Source organism: Adiantum capillus-veneris, chromosome 23 (assembly GCF_014529385.1).
Source record: "Adiantum capillus-veneris isolate H3 chromosome 23, ASM1452938v2, whole genome shotgun sequence".
NCBI classification, from domain to species: Eukaryota; Viridiplantae; Streptophyta; class Polypodiopsida; order Polypodiales; family Pteridaceae; genus Adiantum; species Adiantum capillus-veneris.
Genome location: NC_140953.1, coordinates 20,979,388 through 20,999,465, shown reverse-complemented (window position 1 = coordinate 20,999,465; position 20,078 = coordinate 20,979,388). Strand labels below are relative to the sequence as shown.

The following is a 20,078-nucleotide window of genomic DNA, read 5'->3' as shown; positions in this document are numbered from 1 at the left end:
ACATGCAAGGGACACGGTAGAAGACCTACTAGCTCTCATGTTTAATAGAGCTATGTGTGAGGGATTTCTTGACACTTGGAGTATGTCCACGATCGTGCCGATATTCAAAATTTGGTGATCCCAGTTTGATGAATAATTATCGCACCATTATGGTTAATCACTCATTGGCCAAACTCTATGCGTCTATCTTCGAACATGAGTTGAGCACATGGGCGGAGAGAGAGGGGATACATGGAGGACTTTTTCCACTTTGGATCATATATTCACTCTCAGAGCTATCATTGAGGAGGGCAGAGCACATGGGAGAAGGATATATTGCAGCTTTGTGGATTTCCATGGAGCCTTTGACACGATACCGAGAACCAGATTGATGCATAGACTATTGGCTTTAGGAGTATCCCATGAGCTGATATGGGGGTATTATGGCACTCTATGAGATTGTGGTTGGATGAGTACGGACCTCTCCTGGTCTGATATGGGGGTATTATGGCACTCTATGAGATTGTGGTTGGACGAATACAGACCTCTCCTGGTCTCTAAGTCTCCAAGTATTGAGGTGAGTGGATACATTCTCCAAATAATTTTGGGATAGATATCTAATGTATCTCTACTAGTATACGTGTATTTTATATATAATATGCTCTTAAGTTATGGTTTCTTACAACTGTACATATTTGTACGTACCTTAAAATCCAAACTGTTAGATACAACATATTGTACGTTGTACTCATACAGCACACTATGTTTGGTTCCACCTTGGGTGGTTGGACAACCAAGGCTTTGGATAAGATCAGAGTAAGGATCTGAAAGCTTTGTCACATTTGTCATCCCTTTGCAGTTGCTTCTACTGCAATTGTTGACCTAGAGGTGTTGCAATGTTGGCTAAGTACCGGAGCATTCAGTCATGTGAGCGAACTTGACCGAGGAAGTGTAACAGATTTTTGATACCGCACACACAGGTGTCTTTATGCCTTTGTTTTATTTTCGTTTTTATATTTTTATTTTCTTTCTTTTCACCCAAAGCTCGTGATACGGGCAATTGGACAAGGCTTGCAGGTCCCACTACAATGCAGGGCCGCCCAATTTGGAATCATGCCCCAGAACTGTTGGAATAATGATGAGTGCAGAGCGCTTTACATGAGACTCCTCATACAGCAATCACTAGGGACTATCATAGGTCAGGAGGCTCGGAAAGAAATGAGGAGGCTCACCCACCGTAAAAGGTGGGCCTTTGCAGAGGCATATAGATGGACATGTTTCAGTTCTTGTGGAGAGTGCCAGAAACAACCATCTCTCATGGAGAGAGCTTTAGAGAGTCTAAGACCTCAACACCCATTAAGGATCCACAGCTATGGCACACATATGCTGAGAGCTTGTACCATGTATCGCAACAGCCACCCATATCACAGCGAGAAGAGCCCCGACCTGTCACCTACCGCAGTCAGCTTCTTTACCCCATCCATGGTAAAGATCCAGTTCTTGTATTAACTCCTCAGATGTGTCAAAGAAAGACACTTCATATGTAGCCAAGTCATTAAGTATGTTCACAATTGTTGCAACCAAGAACAATCATGCTGTTTCCTCTAATCTTTGGAAAAAGTAAGTGTTATAGGTTCTCTTCTGTATTCGATTCTAGCTTTGTACAAACTAGTGGACACACATACAATAAAATTTGGTAGTCTTTATGCATCAAAGTTTTATGTAGTACCTTTTTTAAATGGTAACTTTTATGCATCAAAATTTTGTGTATTAACTTAGTTAAATAGAAATTCACTCAACAAACATTTGTTTTTCTAGGAAGAAACTGTGGTGCCATTGCTGTTACAAGGATTGCAACATCTTGTTTTAGAAAGGTATTATTCATTTATGAAGAGTTCGTAAAGAGGCTCCCAAATATATGATATATTACACTCACTCATTACCACAGGATACAACTGATTAATTTCACACTTATTGTGATGTTTCCTCACCCATGCAGATGTAAATGAATTGAGCCTTGTAGTGTTGTAGCTCCATGCAACCCTCTTCCAACCACATACAACCATTAGTTTACTGTGTGTATCCCGCACACCCATCCACATATATATTGTAATGTGCAGCAGAAGTGATTGAAGGTGAATGCTCAGGATGAGTGCTTAGTGCGTACTCAAGGTTCCTTGTACTCCATGAGAGATGTGCGAAGACTAGAGAGAGAAGAGAGAATGATACTGTGAGTGAAGGAAAGAGAGAAGACTAACAATAGATGGGGGCCCAAACCTCCCTTCAAGGGACCCCTCTATGGCTAGAGAGGTATTTTCTTTAAATTGCACAAATGTTGATACAATGGTCCTAGATGCGGAGTTGCTGATGGGATCTTGCTGTAGACGCTTGAATCTGCGAGGCTAAGGGTTGAAATGCAAAAATGCTGGTGGAACTGATGGGATTTGCAAGTGCTGATGAGGTTATGGGCTGAAATTTGCAAGGCTCTTCTGGGATGCAAAAACGCTATGGATATGAGAGGCTAAGGTTTGAAATGCAAAACGCTAGAGGAACTGATGGGATATGCAACCATCGGCAAGGCTATGATGGCTGATTTGCTATGAGGGTGGGCTGAAAACAGAAAAACATTCGCTGATCTAAGGAAGTATTGGAGGCTGATCTGAGTGTGTAAGATGAGTGTAAAACACCAAGCTAAATGCTGAAAACGCCAAAGGTACTGGGTGCTGTTGGTACTTGTACTGCGGGTATTGATATATGTTTGAGAAGTGATGCCTAGGGTCACTTATATAAGGAATTAAAGCTGGTTCGGGCAATGCCAATAAGAAACCCACGACTTTTAATCGGCCGGCTAAAATGTCACTCATTAGTAAGTTAATAAACTGACTTATAAAGAGGTGCTTCACATGCAAGTAAATACCTATGCTGGGTGTACTAATGCAACTGTATGGGAACACTCCCTAGCGCCTACACCTAGCAGACACTGGCTGTGCTTATGTGCAATCAGAGGTTATGCAAGTACACTAAAGTGCGTGGACATGCACGTCTTGCATAGAGGCTCACAAGGGTGCCATAACACTTCGGGTTGTTCTAACCCTAGAAATAGTAGTTACAACTTGTCCACATGCACATAGGGTAGATGTTCATGTAACACCACCCCCTTTTCAAGGTGAGGTATTGGCATCGAGCTGCATGGCTTCCGTGTAGTCTGCCAATAACTCCGGGGAATCTCTGAAGAAATCTTCGTCGGCCCACTTTGTTGCGTCGGTTCTGTGATACTTGATCTTCAAAAAGGATTGCAATGCTTGCTTCTTTGAGCTGCGCCGAAAGCGATGCATGATAAACTGCTTCAACTCTATGTCTTCAACTTTTTCTACGATCTTTGAGAATCTCCTTGAAACAACTTCAACTAAAAAACAAGAAAAATGGTGCCTTGACCATAAGTTAGGTAACCACAAATTCATAGACACTTCTTTTATACCTTTTTCATGACTAGAAATGGACTATGCATCCTAAGGAATGTCGATGAAATGCAAATGAGAAGCTGAATGGAGTGCCAAACTTTTCAAAGAGTGCTTGCTAAAAATGTGACCTAAACTTGACTTTCCTATTGACAACTATCGACTCTGGCAAACCACAAAAGGATTACCAATGCTTAATAGACACTTGTGCTAATGCTTGTGTTGTCACCGTGTCCTGCCAAGGAATGAGCATGTAATTTTATTGATATGATCTACAACGGTGAAACATTGGGTATTCCTTGAATGCAAACTTTAAATCTTCTAAAGTTTCCTATGAGAAGGTAATACACAAAGATGGTGACGAAAATACAAGAGACCGTCACAAATGAAAGACTTAAAAACTGCAGACTGACTTTTCATGCGAACAAAAGATACTTCATGAATGGGTACTGTCGTGCGTGTCTTGTCGTATGTGCTATCGGGTTAGCTTTACTAGGAACATAATCAATCAAACCACCAAATTGCTCTAAAGTCTGGGACCATCTAGCTTGATGGTTGCTCCTAAATGCACCAAATAGAGAATGGAGCCCCTTGAGGGCTTGATGATAAACTAAAATCTCTATCATAAACAAAATGATCTAATGCTCTAGAGAATGAATGACAGAGAGGTTTCTTTTCATGCAAGGATTGATTCTTTTTTGAACTATTTGATTGTGTATTGAGAGATGCTATTGGACTGAGAGTTTTATCCCCTTTGAAAACATGAGAGTGAGAGATCAATGACAAAGAATGAATATTCTGCTAGCAACGAATGACCACGGGAGAGGCATCTTCTATAGAGAGAGTGAGTGGGTTTTCTTCCCAATCAACTTGGGGCTTAAGCTCATGAAACCACTTAATGCCGAAAATCATATTACATCCAGAAATGAAATGAAATGTTATATTAACGTCTTCAAAAGGCCAAAATGACCTATGAGACCAATTTGTTACAAAATAATGAATCTAATACCATGTCTGGGTACAAAAAGGCTAGAACAAAAATACTACTACTACTACTACTACTAGAATCCATCCTCATCTGCACTCTGGATGTCGAGAGAGTATGGCTCGAATCCTCTGCTGTAGTCTCCTCCAGAGAGAAGAGTCACAAAAAACGGATGACGCAAACCGCGTTTTGGAGTGAGACATGTACTTTCGAATATTCATGCGTAATGGAGGAGTGCATTCCAGGAGCAAATCTAGCAACCATTATGGGGTCCACCGGAGTAGCTTCTAAACATGCGCTCTTCACAAGAGAATTGCTAATCACATTATGCATACTCCCAGGATCAAACAAGATAACAATGCACTGACCATTCACATGACCATAACACATCATGAGAGACTCATCTAGATGATTATAAGAAACTTGGGGCACATTAGTTGGTTCCTTTATGACACCAAGAAAAGATGTGGATTCTGTGGGTGCTGTGGGTTCTTTCTTAGGACAATTCTTTTTATGACCTTTAGTGTGACACTTCAAAACATCTTCCTTCTTTTCCATACTCAGCTCGTTCTTCAAAACTTAACTAGCCTCCTACCATTCCTTGAGTAGATTTTTCATCAGGTGTCAACTTAGGGGTTTCCTAAATTTTAGCTTTTCCTTCATTATCGCTGTTAGGTGAAGAGTTATGTGCTTTAGGTGTAGTGGAAGATTGAGAAGAAGAGGTACTGTGGTTCTTACTATCGTTCTTACCATTGTGTTCATTCTATTGGTTATGCGCGGTACTTGACTTGTTCTTCTTTGTTGTGCTTCATTTCCTGCTTGAGAGCAATTCTCATGGTGTCATTGTCGTCAGTGGGGCAGAAAACCCTCACATCGTACTTGATGTACTTGTCTAGACCAAAGAGGAAAGCCTCCTTACGCTTCCCATCCGACTTACGCAATTGGATACCAATCTGCAAGACACGGTTAGAAAATACTGGTGTCTCACGTTACGAGAGAAACATAGTGCTTTGATAAGATCTCTGGCAGCTCTATATCAGACAAACTTGGATCACACTTCTTGAGATGGGCCCTCCCCTATTGTATTGCCCCTCCTCTGGTGTCATCTTTGCTTCACCCCCTGGTGAGCTATTTTTTCAAGTGTTAGGGTTTGCCACTAGCCTTTTTTCATCATATATGTTCTTTCCGGACAGTTGTGACAAAGCTCATATGTTTGTAATTTTTGGTCCCATAGGGCACTATGGCCTTTTGAAGACGTTTATAGTACATTTGTGGCCTTTTGAAGACATTAATAGTGTAACAAATTGCTGACGTGTCAAAGCCTAAGGAATGAAGCCAACTTACAGATGATGTGGCTGCCCGAGAGCAAAACCCTAACCCTAATTTTTGCCAAAAACCCTAATTATTGAAACCCTAATTCTGAAAATCCTAACCCTAAAACTTGCAAACCCTAATTCTAGAAACCCTAAGAAGAACAAGCAACAGAAGAAGAAGTCCTACCAACTTATGGGGACCCCGTCCGATGGGGCCCCAAGTGACATAAAGGCATTAAAAATAAAGCAGAACACACTCAAAAGACTTTGCACATCAAAATATGATGATGTGGCACCTGTACGGACGTCCCGAAATTCGCGGCGGATTTTTAGGGTAATCCCGAAATTTTAGGAAAGTGATTTTTTGGGGTGAGCTTTTCATATTTGATGCTTTTAGGCTTTGGGCCTTTAAATATGAGCCTTGGGGGACCTCTCTGGCACTTTTTAGCGCGCAGAAAGGTTTGGGGCCAATACTCTCTGGGGTGGAATTACTCCACTCCGTGTCGCGTGTCGCCTCTCTCTTTCAGTTCAGTTGTTATTGAAGTGCTAAAAGTCTGTTCAGTCTGTTCTTTTCTATTGGCACGTGGTGCCCGCCTTGTGACAGTGGTATCAGAGCATCAGGCGTGAGCTTTTCTGAACGCATACCGGTCCTACAAAAGAGCAGACAGATCCACTCCCACCCATAGTTCATCGCGCATCGGACGCGCTTCCGTCTTCACTGCTCATGTCTTATAGGGCATAAGCCAATTAAGATCCCTTGCAAGAGAAGGATCCAGATTTGTTTCAAGTCACTGTTTTTCTCAGAAGCAGTGCCATGCAGATGTTGATGTCTATAGCTACCAAGCAGCATACTGCAAGTACTTGGCAAGCTTTCAAGAAAATTTTTGCCTGAAGTTATACGGTTTCTGACGTCTTCCTTCGAAGTGCAACTTCTGGCAGAGTGGGGTATCCTGAAATGCTTGCCATGGAAACCCTAGCAGATTATAACTTGAAGTTTCTCGACATCTCCCAGTAGATGTCTCTTCACGAGTAGATGACCTTGGAGGTTTAGTGTGATTGCTATCTCTTGGGACTACCATCGCTGCCAAAGAAACATTGTCTGTCCAAGAGCTGATGGACCATCCTGTGCTCGGCTACGACCTCATGGAAGGAGCCTAACCCTAATTTTTTGTGCAGGTTTCAAGATGGAAAGTCAGTCGACTTTTCGAGCTCGACTGATTTCTTTTTAAGTTTGAGTTCTGTTTGATCTTGTTTGGTGATCCTGTTTGGAATTTGTTTGAAATGGATGGTATCTGTTTTGAACCTGTTTTGGTGCTGATTTGAATTGTTTGACTCTGGTTTGATACTGGTTTCAATGATTGGTGATTTTACTCCCGGGCAGAGAAGTGAGAAAAGATGTTTGAGAATGCTTGTTCATACTCATGGCCCGGACCCTTGTGGTTATGTGCAGGGGGAGTATTGAATGATTGAAAAGTGTTGTTTTTACTCATGGCCCGGACCCTAGTGGTTATTTACAGGGGGAGTATTGTTGTTGTTACTCATGGCCCGGACCTGCATGGTTATTTACGGGGGGAGTATTAAGAAGTCTGAGCAGTGGTTACTCTCAGCACCTCCAAACGACGCAGGCTGCGGTCTGGGGGGGCGTTTGGTTGTGAAAGGCCTCTATATCTCATGGCCCAGACCTTTTTAGGTTATTTGCGGGAGGAGTGATGAGGGAGTCGTTGAACAGCTCATGGCCCGGACCTGGATGGTTATTTGCGGGGGGAGTGTTCATCGGCGGCTTTATGTTTCTATGTCTTGTAACATGCATATGTGAGCATTTGTGTTGCATTTTGATGTGCCAATTACTGAATATTCCTAATTGGATGAGATTGCCTGGGTATGTAATTTTGTAGTGCATCAAGACTGTGGAAGATCAGTACGGTTTGGGTGTGATGGCTAATTTTACTAGCCAGAATATCAAGAGTTCCGATCTGGACGAAAGGAGAAGCTAACTCCTTGATCAAAAGAGCAGAAAGGAGAAGCTAACTCCTTGATCAAAACAGCCGAAAGGAGAAGCTAACTCCTTAATAAAAAGAGCAAATTGATTGTCCCTCGGAAGGTCCCTCGGAAATTTTTGAGCTAACTTGAGTTGTTTTGCAGATATGCTGTAATTGCGGACGATTACTCTCTTTCGAGAAGGGGAGATGTAACAAATTGCTGACGTGTCAAAGCATAAAGAATGGAGCCAACTTACAGATGATGTGGCTGCCCGAGAGCAAACACCCTAACCCTAATTTCTGCCAAAAACCCTAACTTTTGAAACCCTAATTCTGGAAACCCTAACCCTAAAACCTGCAGACCCTAATTCTAGAAACCCGGCGGAGAAGTGAGAAAAGATGTTTGAGAATGCTTGTTCATACTCATGGCCCGGACCCTTGTGGTTATGTGCGAAGGGAGTATTGAATGATTGAAAAGTGTTGTTTTTACTCATGGCCCGGACCCTAGTGGTTATTTACGGGGGAAGTATTGTTGTTGTTACTCATGGCCCGGACCTGCATGGTTATTTAGGGGGGGAGTATTAAGAAGTCTGAGCAGTGGTTACTCTTAGCACCTCCAAACGACGCAGGCTGCGGTCTGGGGGGCGTTTGGTTGTAAAAGGCCTCTATATCTCATGGCCCGGACCTTTTTAGGTTATTTGCAGGAGGAGTGATGAGGGAGTCGTTGAACAGCTCATGGCCCGGACCTGGATGGTTATTTGTGGGGGGGGGTGTTCATCGGCGGCTTTATGTTTCTATGTCTTGTAACATGCATATTTGAGCATTTGTGCTGCATTGTGATGTGCCAATTACTGAATATTCCTAATTGGATGAGATTGCTTAGGTATGTAATTTTTTAGTGCATCAAGACACCCGTGGAAGATCAGTACGGTCTGGGTGTGATGGCTAATTTTACTAGCCGGAATATCAAGAGTTCCGATCTGGACGAAAGGAGAAGCTAACTCCTTGATCAAAAGAGTAGAAAGGAGAAGCTAACTCCTTGATCAAAACAGTCGAAAGGAGAAGCTAACTCCTTGATCAAAACAGTCGAAAGGAGAAGCTAACTCCTTAATAAATTGATTGTCCCTTGGAAATTTTTGAGCTAACTTGAGTTGTTTTGCAGATATGCTGTAATCGCGGACGATTACTCTCTTTCGAGAAGGGGAGATGTAACAAATTGCTGACGTGTCAAAGCCTAAAGAATGGAGCCAACTTACAGATGATGTGGTTGCCCGAGAGCAAAAACCCTAACCCTAATTTCTGCCAAAAACCCTAACTGTTGAAACCCTAATTCTGGAAACCCTAACCCTAAAACCTAGGTTTTAGGGTTAGGGTTTTCAGAATTAGGGTTTGCAAGTTTTAGGGTTAGGGTTTCCAAAATTAGGGTTTCAACAGTATGGGTTTCTGGCAGAAATTAGGGTTAGGGTTTTTGCTCTCGGGCAGCCACATCATCTGTAAGTTGGCTCCATTCTTTAGGCTTTGACACGTCAGCAATTTGTTACAAATAGTACATTTGATTTCATTGCTCTCTTTCTCTTTGGGCTTCTAGCCATGCTTGAGAGGCATTGTCATCAAACACATTTCTAGGAGCCATGCACAAAATGCTGGTTCTTTGACACACTGGTGACACCCACACCGACGTATGTAGCTCTTGTTTGGACACCAGGTTTATACACTCTATCATGAAGCAGACTAGAGAGGCACCTGATTTTGTTGCTATAATGTACGATTCGTAGCAAACCATCTTGGCACATGACATATTGAGAGCCGAGTTTGATGTATTACACATGGGAGTGGAGGCTCTATTCTAGATCATATCCTTTCTCCATCAAGTCAAGCAGATCGTACCAGGTAGACACAACTGGCAATGTGAGATGATTGGAGGGTATGGTATGCATTAGTGATGGGTTGGGTAGAGGAGAATGCTTACACCATGCATAGAGTACCGATTACCCACATCCATGCACTGTAGAGGATACCACTTGGAGGCGATCCGAGTCCTCCTTCAGCGGGAAAAGAGCGAACCTTGCAATCAAAGCGCTCTACATCGAGACGTGTTTGCTGGTTTTCTTGGAGGTGCAAAAGTTGCTCAACCTGGCAAATCCCGAGTAGAGGCTAATGCACCGATCTGCTTTTATTTTGTTTCTTGGTTTGCCTTTTGGTTTTTGGTTTGTTGGTTTCTTTCCGCTTGCATTTCCTTGCTTGGGTTAACTTTGTCTGTGTATGTGTGTGTGTGTGTGTGTGTGTTGAGCTTGGTTTGTTTTCCTCATGCTCTTAAAACTGACTTTTGGGTAGGTAAGGGTGTGTGTGTGGGTAGATGTGAAGTCTGTTTTTAGAGCATGTTTTTTTGTTTGATTTCATTATTTCCTTTCATTGTATTCCTTGATTACTTGTGTTCTCTACCTTGGGTTGCGGTTTGCTGCACCGATCTACTCTTTCTACTAGGATCTACATCAAGGTCTCTACATGCCTCCTTCACTGTCTGCTTGGATTTCTCTCCCCAACTCTGGTTTCCCGGAGCCACCTTCAGCGAACGGATGGATCTCTACACTGGCTGACAGTGCCTTGTCTGCTCCAGTGCCGCGCATTACTACTCACTTTCTGGTCTCCTCGTGTAGTCGCTTGGTGCTGTCTGCCTTTCTTCTCCCTCATCTTCATCATCGACTTCTCCCTTCTGTTTATCCATCACCTTTTGCTATCGGATGATTCTAGTTGGTGGGCCTATGCGTGACATCGAGATCTCAGAGTCTCCTTGTCCTTTTCACTTCTCGTGGTTCAGGTGAGTAAGCTTTTGGTGGAAGTGCTCATCTTTCAGAGGTTGCTATCATCCTCCTTCCATATAGCTTTCGAGGGCATTTTCACTCTCTTTAGGAGAGGTTTTCCGCTTGTCTCTCAATTTTTATAGTTTGCCCATGTGGCTAGTTTTATCCAGTTTTTATAGTTTCCCGAATGTTGCCTTTGGGCCTGCTTTGTAACAGTTTATGTACTTGCCCTGTGAATTGACACCATTTGGGTGTTCTGAGGGGCTTTCAAGTATTAGAAATCAGTTTTCTTTTGGCGCGTGCGCGCGCGCGCGAGAGAGAGAGAGAGAGAGAGAGAGAGAGAGAGAGAGAGAGAGAGAGAGAAATGAAATGATATATTAACGTCTACAAGAGGCCAAAATGACCTATGAGACCAACTGATTACAATGATGAGTCTAGTACCAAGTCTGGGTACAAACAAGAAAACTACAAACAAAGAACTGATAGGAGTGCTACCGACTCCTATGGGTGGCTGGTAGGCTGAGCAATGGTATCACCATAAAGGTACAAAATGGGGATAAGTGTCACCATGATACAATATAGCAGTAGAATGAAGCCTATCCCGATCGACATTCTGGGTGTCGTGCTAGAATCCTGTGGATCCTCTGCTGCAATCTCCGCCGGTGCTGCGTGGCTCCCCTCCTCATTCGCGGTCGTCTCGATCTCCCTAACTCTGTAGCTCGATCAATGAGAGTACCACTGATGTGTGTATGGGTGGGACCCGATGTGTGTATGGGTGGGACCCGAGCTCTCTGGTGGTGGTGTCCCCTCTGACTCTGTGGTACTCAGACTGAAGAAATTTGAGATGCGTCTCTGGGACTGTCTCTGTCTTTGCCCATTCAATAGAGCGTCTCTATGTCTCTGAATCTCAAGTAGGAATAATCCGAGACATCTTTGATCCTGATATCTCATGACTCTGTCTAACGAGTCAAAACCATCTCTGAATAGACAATGAAAGCGTCCACGTATCTCATAGTAGACTGTGCAGCGATATATGTAGTGAAACTCTGTCTCTGGCTCTGCATGGCATAACTGACATATCCTACTGTTTGCTGGTATGCCTCTGAATCTACCTGTCTCAATCCCAAGCTGGTGTGAAGATGTGCGAATCTGGCCAATAGCACATCGTAACCTATGAGATAGATGTGTGTCCATGTAACTGGGCCGTGTGACAAATCCGTCTGTTGTGAGTTGAAGAAGATGTTCTCTATAGAAAGCCCTCTTCGTACCCAACTCCCGTGATGGTTCTATCCATGTCCTCTTGCTATCAAGCTGGATAAGATCCTGCCGAATGAGTCTAGTAGTCTCCATCCGTGTAAGAGCCAAGGATGGTGCATCAAGAGAATACTGGAAAGGGGGCAGCCTGTCCATGCTGAAACCATGCCTCTGAAACCATGAGCTCATATGTGCATACCAACATGATGTATCTCCCTGTAATGCCAGCTGTCTGGATGACTCGAGAGCAAGCCTGGCATACCTGTCCCTGGTGGTGTCCCATAAGCTGTGTACAAATGATACTGATCTGGTGAGTGCCTCAACCTCCATAGGTGGGGCAGCCAGCTCCGCTCGTATGATGTCATGTGGGACTGAGGCCTTGGCTCTAATCAGCCTAGAAATCATAGATATCAGGGGTCTCTCCATATTAGTCCATCCAGCACTGTCAATAGACGGTCCCCAAACCTGAACCGCGTAGTGCATAACTGAAGCGACCAAAGTATCGAAAAGCCAGAGCTTTGTTCGAGGTTCCTGGAACTGAACTTGCGAACAAATCCTCTCTAAACCACCTAGGGCTGCATAGGCACGAGTCAATCTAGTGTCTGCTGCCACTTTCAGTGTGAACCTTGGTCCACTAAAGACCACCCCAAGATATGTGTATGCATCAGTGTACTCCATACTGTCCTGTCCATATGTGAAAGTAGGTGCTGATCTCCTAACCCACTGTGGCGTGGTATTAAATACCATGACCTTGGTTTTACCAAGGTTGACAGACAATCCACTATCCTCTGCAAAACTATGCAATGCGTCCAAATGTCTCTGCAAACCCTCTGGCGATTCTGATATCAACACGATATCGTCAGCATACAATAAAAGAGGGATCCATGTCCCTGCAAGCTGAGCACCTCTATCTCCTCCTCTGTCAATATAATCAGAGACCCCATCAACATACATACCAAATAAAGTAGAGGACAGTGGGCATCCCTGTTTCACTCCGATGGTGGAGTGAACTATGTCGGATATCCCCTCTGATGTGCGTACATGACCCATCACTGAACTGTACAATGCCATGATCCCCCACATCAGCTCTGTGGGTACCCCCAATTCCATAAGCCGGTGCATCAGTCTGGCCCTCGGTACTGTGTCAAAGGCTTTGCGAAAATCCACAAAGCTGCAGTATATCCGTCTACCATGTGCTCGACCCTCCTCAATGATAGCTCTGAGTGTAAAGACATGATCTAGTGTGGAGAAACCCCTTCTGAAACCAGCCTGCCCAGGTGCTCGTATGCCCATAGTCTCTGCCCAACTGCTCAGCCTATGCTCGAGGATGGATGCATATAACCGTGCCAATGTGTGTCCTACCATGATAGTACGGTAATTCCCCGGCACTGTGGGGTCACCTGTCTTGAAGATAGGTACAATAGTAGATAATCTCCAAGACTCAGGGAGACCCTCACACATGACACGATTGAATAGCCGTGCAAGCATCTCTGCCAACAAATCCCCAGCATGTATAATGTGCTCTGCTACCAAACCCTCATGATCCTGTGCCCGTCTGGTCTTCATCCTGTCAATGGCCTCTTGTACCATCTCAGTGGTAAAGAAGGTGCTCGTATCCGGACATGGCTGTGGTGGGTCTGGTAATGGTGGTTGCCCAGGTACAGTGTATAAAGATGTTGCATACTGCCCCCATAGCTCTGTAGAAGTAATCACTGGTGGGGGAGACTTCTCATGGAATAGACGCCAAGCCTCTCCTGAATCTCTACTAAGGAAGAGCTGATATAAATCTTGCTCCATCTGGACCAAGAAAGCTCGCTTCTTCCGCCGCACTAGTCGTCGTGTAGCAATGCGAGACTGTCTATAGGTGATCACTCCCAATGTAAGGTCCCGCTGTATCTGAGCTCTCCTCTGTCGACATTCCTCATCATACCAGTTGTTCTGAGGCATGTGCCCAGAGCGACGTCTCTGCCCAGGCTGAGTGTGTGGATATGCCTCTGTCGCTGCCCCATGTAATGTCACTGTCAGCATAGATGTGATCTCCTCCACTGTGTATACTGGCTCTGATGTGCATAAAAGCCTACGTATCTCCTCTACATAGACTGAGTCAGTCTCTGGTGTAAAAGTATAGCGTGTATGTCCACCACCCCGTGAGGCCTGAGATGTATTGTACTCAAAGGAGACTGATAATGTTAAAAGTGCATGATCTACTGCTATCCCAACTGGCCTGGGCCCCACTGTGAAATCCTGAATGTGAGAGATAAAGCTCGGATGTGTCAAAACATAGTCTACAGTGCTGGACCCATGTCTATGTGGAAAACAAGTAAAACCTGTAGACAATGGGAAAGTCGTTAAGCCATTCAGTATGGCTAAACTGTGAGTAGTCGTCATCTCTCTCAGGTATCTCCCATACTCTGTATGCTCTCTGTCGTGTGAGCATCTCTCAAGTCCCAACTCCTCTGGCTCTAGCTCTCTAAGCATCTCCTCTGATGTGTCATAGAAGACTGTCTGTGAGCTGCCTGTACGGGCATTGAAATCCCCCAGGAGTATGATGTCTCCATCTCTCGAGAACTCCCAGATATCATCATCAAGTACAGAGTAAGGAGACTGTCCTCTGGGTGAAGCATATACTGAAGTGCTGGGAGGAAAATAGCATATGGCGATGTACAAGAAACATCCAGTCTCTGCCCTCAGCCTCACCCACAAGTATCTGGCCTGATCATCTCTCCGAACTATGTGCAATAGTGGTTGGAGCTCCTCTCTGAAAAGAACTGCTACACCTCCTGATCCTCTAGTCCCATGCGCAGTTCTGGTGCATGTCCTACAAGCTGTCTCCCATCTGTATCCTGATATGTGTGGCATCAACTGTCCTGGAGCGTGATGAGTCTCTGAGTAGAAAACAATGTCTCTGTCTCTGAAGCTATCCTCAAAGGCCCCCACATCAAGTCTATACGAACCATTACAGTTCCAAACTGCCATCCTGAGAGCGGTCCCATAGGTCTCGCACCGTCATGTAGAGCGGTGCTCTGTAATCACTACTCGTCCATTTCTGTAGAAAGCTAACTTCCCCTTCTCCCTTGCTGCTATAATCTCTGGCATGACCTCTCTCATATGCGCAAGCTGTGAGAGCGTAAGATCATCTCCTAAAAAGATACCTGTTTTCTTGAGGGTTGGTCTCTTCTTTAAAAAGTCTTTCTTTTCTTCCATGGAGGGAAAGCGCAAAATGAGAGCCTGTCCTTTTGAACTCTCCCCATTACCTTCACTCTTCTTGCCCACTCTCCAAGCTTGTGTGTGCGAGGGCTTCTCCACCCCCATCATGGACATGAGGCTCTTCACCTCTTGGTCCACCTTATCTGAATCTTTTAGGCCGGTCACTCTCACGTGTAGAGCGCGTACCCTTCTTCGTTGTTCCTCTTCTAGTGTTTTGTTGATGATGTCGGGTGTAGTCGGAATTTCTTTGCCCTTTCCCTTCTTGACAACTTCAATCCATTTTTCAGCCTCGTCCATTTTCTTTTGCGTTTTGGAGAGAACCTCCACCCATGAGGTCTTCATTTCTCCTTCCTCCTTTATTTCTTTGACTTGTGCTCGTATACTATTCAGCTCGTCAATCATTGATGGCTGAATTTCCCCATCTTCAAGGCGTCTTCCCTCTTTGGTTTCGTCGAGTTCCTCCTGAAGGGCTGAGATGCTACTTTTTAAAGCTTGAATTTCATCCCGGAACTCCTTGCGTTCTAGTTCCCTCGCCTGTTCCTCCCTCTTTTTCCACTCGAGAATTAAATTCTTCTCTTTCTTCCACTCATCCATGTGGGCTTTGCATTCTTTCAACTCCTTTTCAATGGCTGTCATCCTCTTGCTTGTGACCATGTAGTGCGCCGCCATTTGTCTTGCCTTATTTGTTTCACTTTCTGAGAGAGAGGAGAGAGCAACCTATACGCACCGCATTATGCATACATATGTTTCCCCACTCAGCCTACATGGCATGTGTTTGCTTTCTGTATGTGTCAATTTGCAATTTCTGTGAGCACTGCAGTTTCCAAATTCCTTGCAAATAAATCCCTGCAGGTCTGCGCTGCTGCTTGCTGTTGTCAATTCCCTTCTATGCTGCCTGTGTAACCTTGGATAATAGAACTGCTGTGTCCAATGACTCTGGATCCTGCGCGTTACTGCTCACCCTGCACGCGCTGTTGCAGAGAGATAGAGAGGGCCTGCTCGTTGCCCTGCTGCCCTGAGACCTGCTCACGGAGAGAGCTTCCCTCACGCTGCCCTTCACGCACTCGCTGCTGCCTTCCCTTCACGCGCGCTGCCTGGTCGCTGCAGTCCGTGTGCCCTCCCCATGGGCTGGTGGTGCTGGGCGTAGTGTTACTGGTCGCTGCAGTCCTGTTCGTGCTGAGATAGACCCGCCACTGCCTTGCTGTACCTGCGCGTGAGCTTACTACAGCAGCAGGACGGGGGGGTTTGCGAGGGGGTGGAGCTGCACCTTGCGCGCTGCCACTGCCTTGCTTCAGCCTCGCGAGAGAGAGAGAGAGAGAGAGAGAGAGAGAGAGAGAGAGAGAGAGAGAGAGAGAGAGAGAGAGAGAGAGAAATAAATGAAATGAAATGATATATTAACGTCTACAAAAGGCCAAAATGACCTATGAGACCAAACTGATTACAATGACGAGTCTAGTACCAAGTCTGGGTACAAACAAAGAAAACTACAAACTAGAAACTCAGATAGGAGTGCTACTGACTCCTATGGGTGGCTGGTAAGCTGAGCAATGGTATCATGCCACAAAGGTACAAGGTGGGAATAAGTGTCACCATGATACAATATAGCAGTAGCATGAAGCCTATCCTGATCGACACTCTGGGTGTGGTGCTAGAATCCTGTGGATCCTCTGCTGCAATCTCCACGGGTGCTGCGTGGCTCCCCTCCTCAGTCGTGGTCGTCCTGATCTCCCCAACTCTATAGCTCGGTCAATGAGAGTACCGCTGGTGTGTGTATAGGTGCGAACCGAGCTCTGTGATGGTGGTGTCCCCTTTGCCTCTGTGGTACTCGGACTGAATAAATCTGAGATGCGTCTCTGGGACTGTCTCTATCTATGACCTCTCAATAGAGAGTCTCTATGTCTCTGTATCTCAAGTAGAAATAATCGGAGACATCTTTGATCCTGATATCTCATGACTTTATCTAACGAGTCAAAACCATCTCTGAATAAACTGTGAAAGCGTCCCCGTATCTCATAGTAGACTGTGCAATGACATATGTAGTGAAACTCTGTCTCTGGCTCTGCATGGCATAACTGACATATCCTACTGTTTGCTGGTATGCCTCTGAAATCTACCTGTCTCAATCTCAAGCTGGTGTGAAGATGTGCGAATCTGGCCTATGGCACATCGTAACCCATGAGATAGATGTGTGTCACCCAGGTACAAAGTGGGGATAAGTGTCACCATGATACAATATAGTAGTAGCATGAAGCCTATCTTGATCGACACTCTGGGTGTCGTGCTAGAATCATGTGGATCCTCTGCCACAATCTCCGTCGGTGCTGCGTGGCTCCCCTCCTCAATCGTGGTCGTCTCGATCTCCCCAACTCTATACCTCGGTCAATGAGAGTACCACTGGGGTGTGTGTGTGTGTGTGTGTGTGTGTGAGAGAGAGAGAGAGAGAGAGAGAGAGAGAGAGAGAGAGAGAGAGAGAGAGAGAGAGAGAGAGAGTTTTTAGGTCTTCCAATGAGAGCATGAGAATGCAACCCAATGCCAAAATCTGGATGTAGTACATAATGCATGGTCAGGTATGGGGTGAAGAGCCCGTGTTGTATGGCACTGGGGCCAGCTAAGGCTTGAGCGTGTCGCTCTGCTCAGGCTCTATAGTAGCATGTACAAGTGACAACACGAATGGGGGCATTCATTTGTACAATTTAGAGTATTTTGTAAAAGTACTCTCATCCTTCGTAAAAGTTAGAGCATCTTGGAATGCTTCTTGTGCTTTGTGTTGTTATTGTTGTGCCTGTTGTGCGAACCATCCACAATAGCTCTCCAATAACAATCATACATGCTCTTGCTTTTGGAGCTAGACATGAGGGCTGATAAAGGATATAAGTCTGAACTCTTCCCTTGCTGCATATGTGCTAAAGATGATTGCCAGAGCTACTAAATTCTTAGAGCTAGCAAGCAGAAGTTTTCAAGCACGAAGTGTCAAGTCAACTAGCGCGAGGTAGTCAAAGGCTGGCTATATTGTATGCTTTCTGACAAAAGGACCTATATAGTAATGGAATGCATGCTCACCATTGAAGTTAATTAGGATGTTGTTATGTGTGCACCAGTTATCGATGATATGTAACCGGTGCTAGTATGGCAGCATGGTTGCATGTAAGGCAAATATCTGGTGCACATGTGAGTCGTGACCAGGCCTGAGGCACAGTTTTCTTAAAAAGGAACTGATAACTAATTGATACTTGTGCATCGCATGACCACTGCCTTAAACAATTGCTTTACCAGTTAGCAATTGCTTTACTTTGAGAAACAAGTTTGTTGAAGATTTGTTAATAGAAGTTAGAACTCTATGCTGTTTGTAGGCCTTCAAATCCCATAGAGTATCTAGAAGCCTTTTTATTGAAGAACGATCCTTATCCTCACCTCAGCCTGAACCAATAGAAGTTCACTTCACTCAAGGAGATGAAGTGGCTCCAGTAGTCGAAGATCAACAAACGACGCTCAATCAAGAGAGTAAATCGGATCAGCAAAGCAAATCCAAAGGTGATCAACAGCAGAACAAGCTGGTTTAGCAGTCTAAAGCCAAGCCACCGCTGAAAGCTTGACATATACATAAATCGAGAGTGGTCTTCCTTGACGTAATTCAATGGTCCTTAACTTGAATCTAGTGAACTCAGCATTTTGGACATGCTTGAGCTGAAAGAAATCTGCAAGCATGCTTTTTTGTGGTTTGTTTATTGGATCTTGAAGTCAAGGTGAACTTGCAATTTTGGCCAGGGCGGTCACTCTTCAAAAGTTCTCTACATTACCATTGTTCTTACCATTCTGTTGATTCTATTGGTTATGCGCAGTACTGGACTTGTTCTCCTTTGTTCTGCTTCATTTCCTGTTCGAGAGAAATTCTCATGGTGTCATTGTAGTCAGTGGGCGGAAAACCCTCACATTGTACTTGATGTACTTGTCTAGACCAAAGAAGAAAGCCTCCTTACGCTTCTCATCCGACTTACGCAATTGGACACCAATCTGCAAAACACGGTTAGAAAATACTTGTGTCTTACGTAGCGAGAGAAACATAGTGCTCTGACAAGATCTCTGGCAGCTCTATATCAGACAGACTTGGATCACACTTCTTGAGATGGGCCCTCCCCTTTTGTATTGCCCCTCCTCTGGTGTCATCTTTGCTTCACCCCCTGTTCAGCTAGTTTTTCAAGTGTTAGGATTTACCACTAGCCTTTTTCATCATATATGTTCTTTCCAGACAGTTGTGACAAAGCTCATATGTTTGTAATTTTGGTCCCATAGAGCACTATGGCCTTTTGAAGACGTTAATAGTACATTTCATTTCATTGCTCTCTTTCTCTTTGGGCTTCTAGCCATGCTTGAGAGGCATTGTCATCAAACACATTTCTAGGAGCCACGCACAAAATGCTGGCTTTGTAACAAACTTGGACACCCCAAGTCAAGATTCTACCGCGACACAGTAGAGATTCACTTCAAAACAGTTCACAATTCACACTTGAGTCGGCACGGCCCGGCGTAGTTCCCTGCCTAGAGATATTGGCCCCAAAGACTGGCGCCCCTTTCGGTATTTCTTTTCATATTAATCTGTGTTCAAAATACAAGAGAGTGGGTAGGTGCTCACTCTCAGACTGTGCGTCCAGATGCTCTGAGAAGTGAGGGCCTAACCACTTATTTATTGTTTACAAGGGATGCCCAAAAGCAGAGCCCCAAAATCAAAAGCTTAAAGGCTTTTCAAAAGTAAAGCAATTCATCCCAAAAGCTGCCAATTCAGCCCGTGTAGGTTTCGGCCAACGCAAAAGCAGGAAATTCCGTACAACTGTCCGTACGCCTGCCACGTGAGCATGTCAGTAGAATTTGCACCGCAATTTTTGGGATTTCCGTACAGATGCCACATCAGCCTGTTGGTGTAGATTGTGGGGAACCGTACTGTCTGCCATGTGTCATGTCCGGCAGTGTGTTTCTGGGGCCGTGCCACGTCACCAGTTTGTGACATACCCCCCTCTTGAAAGCATTGTAATCGCCCTCGATTACGCCTGCAAAACAAACAGAAGCCATAAACTGCCTTAGCAGACACTGATTGTTAGTACCGACGC

The 20,078-nt window shown here is 44.7% G+C and overlaps 1 protein-coding gene across 3 annotated transcripts in view; it reads left to right on the top strand.

Annotated features, from left to right (window-relative positions):
• LOC147427500 (uncharacterized) overlaps window positions 1–20,078 on the top strand; it is a 92,214-nt gene that overhangs the window by 54,930 nt on the left and 17,206 nt on the right. For 2 of the 3 annotated variants that reach the window (XR_015185977.1, XM_086496901.1), the window contains exon 5: window positions 1,798–1,853. Coding sequence is in view for 2 of the 3 variants with exons in the window: in XM_086496901.1 (XP_086353027.1) it covers window positions 1,798–1,853 (56 nt within the window). In the remaining variant the exon portion in view is untranslated. Of the gene's footprint in view, window positions 1–891; window positions 1,465–1,797; window positions 1,854–20,078 lie in introns of those variants that run through there. The other variant, XM_086496900.1, reaches the window with a different exon arrangement.